The following is a 12423-nucleotide window of genomic DNA, read 5'->3' on the forward strand; positions in this document are numbered from 1 at the left end:
TCTTTTTCGAGACCGTCACAAATTGTAGGGTAAACCCTCATTGCCGCCATTGTTAGAATAAAAACCACGTGTCTAATTTGACATCACAAAATACACTTCTCTTTATTAGAGGAATTTTGGCGTAAAAGGTATAGACATGGGGTGCGTTCGTTAATTAATAGCGGTCTCTCTGCGTCTCCGCTAATACGGGAGTGAGCTGCTGTTCGTAGGCATTTAGGAACGACGGTGAAAGAAAGATGGCGGCGCCCGCACTATCGATAGTATCGTGATTGAGGAAACTATAATTCTAAAATATGAGCTTTTAAAAGCAAAAAAAGAGTCTCGATTGTAAAATTTAACCATAAAATGGATTATTTGTTGAAAGAGCATTCAAAATAGCCACGAAAAAATTCGAAAAGACACTTACATCACCGCCTGCACTAACTTGCGCTTTCACAACTTCTAACTTTCATTCATAAAACCACATAATGGACCCCGAAATGAAACTATCTGAGTCCTAGAGGATGCCATGTTACTTTCCGTCGCAAACTACTGCTACAAGCAGCCGTTTTTGTCGTTCGATGGCGCGCATTCCCACCGGAATTTAGGAACGCGTTCCGCAGGAATTTTTTCACGGATGACGCTCGCGCGGAGTTACGCGGAGGAATAAAAAAACGCCCCATGCTCTACTCTTTTTTTTCAGTTGTTTCAATCAAAATTTCATAAAAAATTTTTACGCTGTTTTATGCTAAAATTTACGCATGTGTGTTCCTGGCCTAACAACGCCGCAGGACCCATTATTCGGGCATTCTCAAGCATATCACGATTAAACTTTTTCTATTACTATTAATATTAATGCAGAAGTGTCATTCACGTGTTCGTGGCGTGAAGATCGTTATTATGCGGATTCGAATCCTGTATGAGAATTTTTTTTTTACATTTATAATTTAATCTGATTGTTATTAAATTTGTTACGTACAATTTTTATACCATTTTTAATTACTGAATTTAAAATTTATTTTTCTTTATAAAATATCAGGAATTCAAAAATTATTTTTCAACAATTTAAAATTCTCATCGCAAAAAATATACATGCAATAAACACAATCACTGTTTCACAAGAATATGACAACATTTTTAATAGTATCTATCATAAAAATAGTTAATACAACGGTTTGGTGAACCGTGCACAAATAATCATTGCTACTTCATCCGCACAATCTTTACATTTTGTTTTAAGAACAGAGGGTGGAAAACAAACTTCGTTAACATTTCTTTCGCGTGTTGAAATGTAAACCATGCATATTTTAACATGTTACAAAAAACCTAGTTGTGAATTAGTGTATTTTAATAGCATCTTCACGATTAGCTATTTCTCTATTGGATTTCAGGAGATAGCTACAGTACACTAGTGCTAGTTGATGGCACAGGAATACCCATATCTTACCAACGAAATACAGTATAAGCAAAACCGTCTTCTGTAAAAATTTGTCTGGCACACTTAATGGTTTAGTTTGTACTGTCCGTCATTGAAGTCACTGCCGAACGAAAAGAGAATCCTAGCTGTCGACTTCCCTTTCTACACCAAAGGAACATACCCGATAAACTCCAGCGGCACTCTTGACCTCTCCGGTAAAACTGAACCATCCAGGCAGAAAACAAACGTCATCTAGTTTTCTGTTCTGATTAGCTTAGGCCTATCTACCTACTAATATATTATATACAGTATATATCAAGGCTAGGTAGAAACAAGCCGTTAAGTAAACGAGCGAACGAACGGCTTAACAACTTGCTATACTGGAATTACAACACTGTCTATCCTAATTAACATTTTACTAAAAAACTAAAGACGTATGCCTCATCCAGACAAAATACGAATATCCTCGCCATCTGCCATTTTTTCCCGACCGATTATCAAACTTCATCAAGTTCCGTCCATTCTTTCCATACATATCGATATTTTCATTTGACTTAAAATTCTTTTCTCCTCCAGTCAAAACAGTTACTTTCCGATTGGAAAAATATCGAGAAGACATATCACCGCGTGCACTAACTTGCGCTTTCACAACTTCTAAATTTTCATTAATACAGTAAAACCACATAACGGACTCCGAAACGAAACTATCTGTGCCACAGAGGACGCGATGTTGCTTTCCACTGTAAATTACTACAAACGGCCGTTTTTGTCGTTCGACAGCGCGCACTACGACCAGAATGTAGGAATGCGTTCCGCAGGAATTTTTAAACAGATGCCGCCGGCGCGGAGTTATGCGGAGGAATATAAGAACGCATCCAATCTCTGAGCCTCCGCAAACTAGATTATGCCGTGACGTCAGAGGAAATTTTTATACTCACGTGACTGTTTTGCATCGCCGGGCAGGCTAAGGCCCTAGATTACCCAGGTATGCTCACACGCTTCCGCCACGTGTGCAGCCATATTGGTCCTTTTGACGTCATATCCAAGGTGACAGCTTGCTAGCTTAGCATCGCCTGTTCGCATAGCATAGAAAATTAACAAAATGCCGTGTTGTTCGACTCCAAATTGTGCGAACAGTGATGGAAAAGGTTACCGAATGTTTCGATTCTCTGCCGATCAAAATAGAAGGTTTGGGTTGTTAAAACAAGGCGGGATAAGTGGCAACCAACATCGTCTTCTCGTTTGTGTGAGGTGAGCACTTAAATTTAACATTTTAACAGATTTGGTTTTTCTTATTGGACCTCAGGTTAGCAGACGATATTAAAATGGATATAAATGAAATTCAGAAGTTAAGAATATTTTTAACTTCTGAGAATAAGCTGTTTATTTGTTAATACACACTTACTAGTATCTGCAAGTATTAATTTGTAACCAAAGATTTGTCAGCGCATGTTTACTCTAAAGATGTTTCATAAAGCTGGAGAATTTTTATCTACAAAAAGCTTGATATTTTAATGTTTTTAGAAGAATGATATTTTAGTTAAGGTATTTTAATTCCTTATTTTATTATCAATTTAATGTAGATCCATTTTACCAAGGAGTAATTTGAAAATATAGTGTGGATGGGAAGAGAAAGTTAAGACCTGATGCTGTTCCAACACTATTTGGAAATAGCAATCAAAATCAAGTATCATGTGTTAAACGTTTAAAGGTGTGTGTTTCTGTTCTTAGCAATGAAACTTAAAAATAGGTTTCTGTTAATTTTTCAAACTACTTTTAAATAATCTTGTGTCTACTGCATAATTTATGCAATGTCCTCATACTAATATACAACATATAATCAACTTTTAAATACAATTTATGCTTGTTTATCAATCCAGGTCTATGAAGAAAGCAGAATTACAGTAGGAGTGGAAGAAATTAAAACAAAAGAAGAGCCACGTACAGTCAAAAAGCCATTTACACACGGCATCAAAACTAACAGTTCTAACTTGCAAGAGCAATACTGTAGATAATAGGCTTCATATATCCAAAGAAAATTTTCCTAATTCTGATGACATACAGTACTGTACATCCATCAACTAATTTGGACCAAACGGGTATGTACTGTAGCATGTAACTAAAAACTCAAATTGCAACTTAATAACTAATATATTTTTGTTTTCTTTAGATAATTTTATCGATACAACAAAAAACAGTTTTACAACTGATGCACATAAAAAGCTACAACAGCGCTTATAGAGACTAGAGAAAAAATTGCAAATGTTGAAACAAAAAAACTCGAATTTTCAACTTAAGTTGTGTCCACCCTGATGAAATTAGTTTGTGGTGGCTACCAAACAGTAATGATATGAAATGTAGATGATCTAACTAAAGCAGGACAAGATAGGAAGCTTTTGGAATATATATCATATGGGGAGTTAATATATCCCAGCATGAAAGTACTGGCCTGATGGCCGCGCGGTCAAGGTGGCAACCTACCGCTCTGGGTGACCCGGGTTCGAATCCGAACGGGTCGAAAAATCCCCAAGAATCTTTCGGGGGTGGTCCGTTCAGATATGTCGGGCCCGTCCCTCACCACCTGGCAGCCCCATTGTGAGCCTAACCGAACCCATAATGGGCTTGCAAAAAGAGGCCCTCTTATTGCCCACAGGGCGAAAAGAGTTTTAAAAAAAGCATGAAAGTACTGTATCTGATATTGTTAAGGCAGCAGATGCAGAAATTCAAATTGAATTACTCCAAAGAAAATATCACCCAGATGATAAATTTGTAAATATTGTCCTGAAATACTGCAAGACAACATTACCTTCATGTTGTGAGGTGATAAAAAAATAATATAGCATTTTGTTACTGTATTACAAAATCCAAAAATAAAACTTACTACACAAAAAGTGCATCAAAATAAATGTTTTCTTTACATCTGATTTTGTTTTTGTTATCTTTTGTTTTCTTTTATTCTAACTGGTCACAAGAAACACTTTGGGTTAAAAATCTAACAACACAATATGACAATATAGCAGTATTTAATAAAAGAAAAAAAAAAAAAAAACTGAAAGCAAAGACTGGTGCTTCCCTTGACTGTTTGAGATTCGAATTAGATCCCTGATTCAAATTAAAATTTATTTATTTATATTTATTATTAATAAAATGTATTTGTCAAATTACAAATTAACTTTAATTAATTTGTGATAAATACATTTTACACGCGCCAAATTTGCTAAGTTACTGTTGCACTTGGTTTTTCCAATTGATCTTGCGTTAATTTTTTTTCGCGTGTAATTTTTTTTTCCGATCTAAATTATACTTGTTTTAAAATTTGGCTGTATTTTATAACTGTAGTTGCATTAATTTTTGGCAAAGTTTATCATTTCGACCTTGCAAAATCTTAAGATACAGTTGAATTTATGATTATTTTCTTGTCGCTTCTATTGAACTTCTATGAGAGTCGTCTGCTTTGTAAGGACCAACATGGCGAATGAGCATACCTAGATTATCTAGCGCGTTAGGTCAGGAAGATTCTCCTCCTGTGATATCACTCGTGACGTACTGTACTTCTACAGAACCAACAAACATTTTATCTACCCCTCTACGAACTAATGCTCGGTAGTTTGTTTTGTAAAATGAGGACGACTCGCATCAACAAATGGAAACAGTCAAAGCCGATGTCTGTTATCTTCAGCTGCTTCCATTCATAGTCTATTTGTCAGATACTTAACAAAAATACGAAATCGGGCACCCGATAGATTTATAAATTTCGATAAAATCAATGAAATAATTTATATTCTTACTTCTATGAAAATCTATCAAATAGTTGTTTCGTAATTTCGGCGTAGCCAAAATGTGGCCAAAACTGGAAGCACAAACGCGCGCATTCTTTGTGGCCTAGAGCGCACGCTCCTTCCTGGCAAACTTTCAAATGCGCACCAGCGTGGTCTATGGCCGCCTAAAAAATGCAATTTCCTAGAGTGACTGGCGATCATAAGAATTTGCTTAGATATTGCCTTAATCTGTTTCACGGGGTCAGTCAAAGTGGCAAACTTGGCACGTGGTTCGACGATACTCGGGATTCGTCTAAGCTCCGCCCTTCCTAGTCAATTAGCGTCTGTGGAAAGCCAAGGCCTTGCCTAGTTTGCGGCGGTCCCAGTTCTGTAAAGTTTAATCTCGAACACGTATTTAAGGTTATACTTCGACTATACACCAGTATTCGTATCTTATTTATCGAACTTAATAAAATAAAAGGTACTTACCCGTTAGAGAAGTATTAGCGTTATAATCGAATTTCGCGCACTTTGACCTTAATAACAGCATTATTATTACGAAATTTACGAAACATTATTATTTTTATTTTCCGAGATAAATTAACCAATCGGCATTTTTAGTCGAAACTGGATATGTAAGGCTATTTTACTGTTTATTGAAATTTCCGAGTCCGGAGGAAAGCAGACTACACTTGTCGTTCGTCGGTCACCAGATTTACGGTACTGTACAGTACATCCCCTCTTGCACAGGAAAACTGGAATCCGAGTCACATCTGTCCTCTTTTCGAAGCTGCAGCATCAGTCCCGCGCTGGGTTAACAGGACGCCAATTTCGTAGCCTTTCGATGGGAAAACGACCCTTTTCATTTGCAGTCGTCGTAGGCAATTCGTATTTTGCAGCGATTTTTACTTGCTCGGAACGGAGTTTAACACTGCTTAAAACCAAGGTTATGACCTCATCCTATTTTCGATATGCGCCCGACAAATCTTTAAAGGGAACCGAAGAAAATTGCTAAACCTTGGGCGGGAAAGTCAATTCCTTTTCATTTTATCGTGATGGTCTCTAGACAAAGGAGAAATCGAGTGAATCTTTCGTTTGGAAGAAATTCTTCCGAATGAGGTTTCGTCTCTGGCCGAATGACAACCGGTGGAATTGGTGTTTTCATGCGCCAGACTGACCGCGGCCATTTCCGAACTGTCCACGGCAGACAGAGCGATTCCCAGTTGTCCGGCGTAGTAGGCCACCATTATGACGGTGCCGGCATGAGGTACGGGCGTGTAAAACATGGTTATCCCGATGAGAGAATCCGACAGGGCGAACAGAATGCCTCCTCCACAGGAACACAGCTTGGTCCACGTCCATAAATCTTCGAAGAGCTGTACTCGTGCCACGGCTCTCCACACCATCAACATTAATAAATATATATAAACGGGTACCAGTACTGAGTATAAACCTAATGAAAAGAAAAATAACTTTTTGTAATATTCAAAAACCGTCGCATTAGTATGGGCTGGTCCGTTTTAACTTTTATTACGGAAAATAAATACTTTAAAATAAAAATTGGGCATAATTGATATTCTCATCGCATACTAATACGTTATACTCGTAAAATGCTTGGAGGCCATTAGGCTCACTCCACGGATGTAAAAAGAATGATGAAACCCCAAGTCCGATTTGTATATTCTGGTCGTGCCGAGATCGCTGTTTGATTGTTTTCTGTTAGATTTCCATGGCCATTTATGCACTGTAATAAGAGCTCCAATATATAAATATTTAAGTGCATTCATCGTTTTATAATATTTTTTCAAATTCATTAATGGTTCTTAGCTACGTTTCTTGGAAATAATTATGCTCTAGACCAGGGGTCACCAAAACTTTAACAGCGGGCCCGATAACTGAGAATGATGAGCAAGGGCCGCATAACCATTTTGTTCAATACAGTATACTGAATACACAAAAAATAAAGACAATCAACATATTTATTTACAAATACACAAACACAATCGCTGCAGCAAGCTCTTAATAATTTTTCTTAGAAACGTCATTACACAAAAAGCGCTCTGATATCCAAAGTCGCAAAACGGCGCCGAATTTTTCATTTCACTGATTTTCCTAAAAATTGTATTACTGTCAAATGCAAAAATCAGATTGGACCAATTTTGGCAATTTTACTTACACTTATTTTAATTTTTCCATATAGTAAGTTCATCTACAATATGATATTTCCATATAAATAATTATGTTTTAGCTCATTTATGGCCCAGTGCAGTGGCAGGCCAGATCTGGCCCGTGGGCCGTAGTTTGGTGACCCCTGCTATAGACAGTATGTATTATATGTAGTATATATAGATTTTTTGATAGGCCTATATAGTAACTTATTTATTTATAATGATTTTATAAATAATTCATTTAACCTAGAAACAGATCCTGCTAGCAGTAAGGTTACTTAATTAATTAAAATAAGTAGCCCGGAAGTAATATTAAAAAAAATCGCTACTAGATTAAAATAAATGTTTATTGCAAAACTCATTGCAAGTGGGATATTATCCTGTTGCTTTTAGTTGTTCGTTTGGATGCGATACCCATTTTCTGCACTCTTGTAAATGTGAGACACGAGCGATACTTGAGTTCACGTGTCAAAAATTTAATAAGTGTCAAATCACGGAATCGAGCTTCGATTCTAACGCTTGTGAAAACTGGAAGAAAATCCTTAATAAAATCAGAAAAAATAAAATTATTAATCGAGAGAAAAAGATTTTAATAACCTTAAAAGGAGACTGACCTAGCCTGGAGATTGTGTGTCAGACTTACAAGAATTCAAAACAACTAAATAAAAGCAGAAGTTTCAAGATGAGATTAATTTCCCTTGATCGAATAAAACACTGTCAAATTTGACCATTCAGAGCCCAAAATGGTCTGTTATCTACCTGAATACAAGAAACTGACCAATTGGAAAGCTAGAGATCCAGAGAAAGAATCCTTTCAAAACCTGGATCTCAAGGACAAGAGAACACTTTCCTGCCTCTGCCTGGTCTTCCTTGTTACATATGGACTCTTCATCCCTAACATCACCACCCTGCCTTGGACTGTTCTAGTTTTCAACACTTCATCATTGAACTTCCTGACACCCATAGAAGCATCTCGACTGACTGCCCCGGGGCCATCAACTCTATGGTCTAGCTCCAACAGTTGATGAGATGCACTATAGATTGTAAGATTTAGCATAAATAAACAGGTTTATTTGTCACTGCAACTATGTACCTCACTTTCCTTCATTTCACATCCAGTAAATCCTGACATTTGGTTATCCTCAATTTGCAACCTCACACTGGTGTCAGAAATGGGATTTTTACAATTTGGCAGTACCACCAAAAAGTAGAGGAAGTCAATATCGAAATTTTCTAAATTGATTTAGAAAACAAAGTGGAACTGAACAATGGATGCTGCGGCAGGTACTGTGGTATGATCGCATGATGCAATTGGCTTGCTCCGTGCTTTTTCAGCTTTTGGAAATGATACCGACTTTCTCAGGAGAAAGTGGACGCATCTTGGATTTCTATGACACCTTGGAAGAAATTTTGAGTTTGGCAGGTTTCTTGCCTGATAAATTTCCTGCTTAATTTCTTGCCTGACTGCAGGCAAGAAATTTTGAATTTGGTCAAAAAAAATTTCGAGTTTGGTAATGCTTAAGTATTGCAAAATGCAAACTCACAGGAATACCTAGAGTTTGTTTGGCAGGACCTTAGGATAAAGGCAGTTGAAGATTACGCAAATTTTAATTGCGTGATTATTGAGAGGTTCAATCAAGAGCCATATTCTATTTGGATACAGAAGTTTCATGCATGCACCCAAAAATGCAATGAGACAGTGCAAGAATTTGCTGTTTACAACTGTTGGCAGACAGAACCAAGATTGAACAGACTGACAATACAGATCAGGAAAGTGCGATTATGAGGAGGTATCAACAAAAAGAATTGGATGAGAAACTTTGTGTTCAGTTCTTGCATGGCCTAAATGAATGCATAAAACAAAATGTGATGTCGCACAACCCTGCTACATTTTCAGAAGTGCTACAGATCGCTATTACGGAAGAGACATTACAGCACTTAACAGGAAAGACACTCAACATTATTGCAAGCGTAAGAGAGACAGGAGTCTCACCCAACAAGGTCCAATAGGGAAAAGTCTCACCAAAATCACACTCTCGAAGCAAAAATAAACAAAATTACTCAGTAATTAGAGATATTACATGAAAATTTAGGAAGTAAAACCACCTCTGGATTACCAAATAGTCCTAGGAGAGATGAAATGATGCAATTTAAGCATACACTGCATAGGGTAGAAAGTGCAAATCTCAGTATAGGAAATTATTGTCCCTATCAGAATTTGCAGCACTCTCTACCCCATCCAAATCACCTGTGATTACCACCGATTGCTAGACAAAGGCAACCCCTTCAGAGATATCCCTATAATAGATGTAATCAGTTTCTTTTTGGTCGGGAAACAGAAGTGAGCCGAAAAGGTATTTCCTCCCAGATCCAGCTTAGATAGGAAATAGCTACTACACAGGATTATTAACCGAGTGGTGAGGAGTAAATGTTGTTCCTCCACCATTTAGAGAGGAAATAGGTTCAAGAACAAATGCCCTTGAATGACAGGTCCCAATTGTAAGTCCATTGGTTTCACCATGATATAATTGCCCAGAAGATACCATTTTATCAAGCATGTTATGGTCCATGTGGACACGCAACTGGTCAGAATATGAAACAGTTAAATCATCATGATTACATAGCATTACAAAAAATTCGGTCATTAATTAATTAAGGGGGTTGAAAAATTCTTTTTTTTTTTGGATGTTTCTGTCCTCAAATTTTTTCAGAAGTTTTTACCTTAAGAACAAAGATACAAGAACATTTCTCTGACATCCAGCACACTAGAACTTGCCCTCTCTACCTATGCGGCAGATCCTGAAATTGTGGCAGATTTCTCTCAAGACAATCTCATCCTTACCCCATGCCACATAGAAAATACCTCAGATGGTTAGAGGCAATAGAAATCATTAAAGCTAATTTTACATCATCGTGTGTAAATTTTAAGGAGAAAATGATATTGTCATTGGCCTAGCAGGCTCTACTTGACACCACAATTTAGTCCTTTAGTTGAATCTCTGTTAATACAGGACTGTGCATGTGTAACTTTAAAAAATTTTTTGAATTTTTTGTACTCGTACTTCCGATACTTGTTCAAAATTATATTTATTTCAAAAAAGCTTTTATGTTTTTAGTGATGTTCCATCTGGTAACCATTATAGCATCTGAAGAACTCAGAAGGAGTTTGAAAATATTTACAATAGTTTTATTGTTTTTATTTCACACCAGCTATCAGTCCTGTGTACATTGTTAAGTTAATAAATTATAATAATAATAGATAATAAATTAATAAAAAAAAATATTATGCCAAATGACTACCAAATTAAATCAGGCTACTTTACCACTATTGTTTTTTAATTAAATTCTAAATAATTTAATACTGGAGGTAGGCATTAGACACCATCTCTTATTAAATTTAATAATTATAATTAAATTAATATTTAGTAAATAATTTAAAATATTCTGAAAGAAAAGAATCAGCATAGAGCAAGATTCAAACCCACAACTCCCGCTTACCATGTGGATGCACTGCCAGTTATGCTACCTAGACCTCCGTTCCAATCGTCCCTTCCAGACATTTATTTTTGATATAACTATCCTTGGTTACTTACGGCACCGATTGAGAGTGCCTTCAGTATTCATATCCAATAATCACCTACTGCATTGTTTGCCATCACTTAACCCCAGCATGGTGTATAAGTGATTATTGCCACAGTAGGTAATTATTGAATGTGGGCGCTGAAGGCATCCTCAATCGATGCCATAAGTAACTGAGGATGGTTATATCAAAAATAAATGTCTGGAAGGGAATATCAAAATGTAGGTCTGGATAGCATAACTGGCAGTGCATATGCATGGTAAGTGGGAGTTGTGGGTTCGAGTCTTGCTCTGGGCTGATTCTTTTCTTCCAGGATATTTTAAATTATTTACTAAATATTAATTTAATTACAGTTATTAAATTTAATAAGAGATGGTGCCTAGTGCCTACCTCCAGTATCAAATTACAGTAGAGCCTTGATTATCCAAATACCAATCAACTGAAATATTAACTAAAAGTGTTCCAGTTGGCAAATTCAAATTTCCACTAGTGCTTTGGTGCTGCAGCATTCTCTCCCTCCCTGCCAACCTAAACTGTAGGCCTACTTTAATGTACTACTTAAGATATGTATTTATAAGACTGTGATACAAAATATATACAGTACAGTTTTGTGTTTAATATATTTTTCGTAAATATGATCAGTTATGCAAAAAATCTAAACTGTTTAATTAATTTAATTAATTAAATTAAGATGAAATAATTTATGTTTAATTAATTTAATTAATTAAACATAAATTATTTCATCTTAATAAATTAAGACACAAAATTTATTATTATTATTATGTTGAGTTTAGTGAGTTTTACTCGGTTCACACCGGTGGCTGTGTACTATGCCGGACCAGAGTCAAGGCATAGCAACCAAAACAAAACTAAAATTAAATATGTGTGTCAGTGTCTGTATTCAGGAATTTCCTAACAATGTGGCATGTATTCAATATAGTGGCCTTCTGTAGTGTGATGTATGTATTTCTACTCAATTGTAATGTTCCCAGGCTTTTGTGTAGTGTGTGTGGTATCACACCTGTACAGGAGAGAACGACAGGTACAATAAGCACCGTATCCATCCTCCACAGATGTCTTATTTCCTGGGCGAGTTCTGTGTACTTGCTAATTTTTTCAGTGCATGTGTTTTGCACATTGTGAGTTTTTGGAATGTCTATGTCTATAATGTATGTGATTTATCAATGAGTGTGATCTGTTCTGTTCTGATCTGTTGTGATAAATTGTTTTATCTGTGATTATGGCTCTGTCGTAGTACATTTTGTGCGTGTTATTTTCCAATACTGTCTGTGGAATATACTTATAGTATGGCTCGTGAATGTCTACCAAGTTGTGTTTCTTTGCAAGCTCTTGGTGTATTATATTTGCTACTTGATTATGTCTGTGTAAATAATCTGTCTGTGCCAAGAGCTTACACCCAAAAGTGACGTGTTGTATAGTTTCTGGCATGATGTGACATTTTCTGCATGTGTCATTTGTGAGTGTTGTATCTTTGAGTATGTGTTTTCTGTAGTTTTTAGT

The 12423-nt window shown here is 36.3% G+C and overlaps 1 protein-coding gene across 1 annotated transcript in view; it reads right to left on the reverse strand.

The window, feature by feature from the left end:
- Positions 1-1339: 1339 nt before the first annotated feature.
- LOC111627606 (lysoplasmalogenase-like protein TMEM86A) overlaps positions 1340-12423 on the reverse strand; it is a 20113-nt gene continuing 9029 nt past the window's right edge. The window contains exon 3 of the mRNA XM_023371193.1: positions 1340-6607. Coding sequence (XP_023226961.1) covers positions 6186-6607 — 422 coding nt within the window. The 3' untranslated portion in view covers positions 1340-6185. The remainder of the gene's footprint in view (positions 6608-12423) is intronic.

This window comes from Centruroides sculpturatus, unplaced genomic scaffold (genome assembly GCF_000671375.1).
Source record: "Centruroides sculpturatus isolate CEXI.00-Female unplaced genomic scaffold, Cexi_2.0 scaffold357, whole genome shotgun sequence".
Lineage (NCBI taxonomy): Eukaryota > Metazoa > Arthropoda > Arachnida > Scorpiones > Buthidae > Centruroides > Centruroides sculpturatus.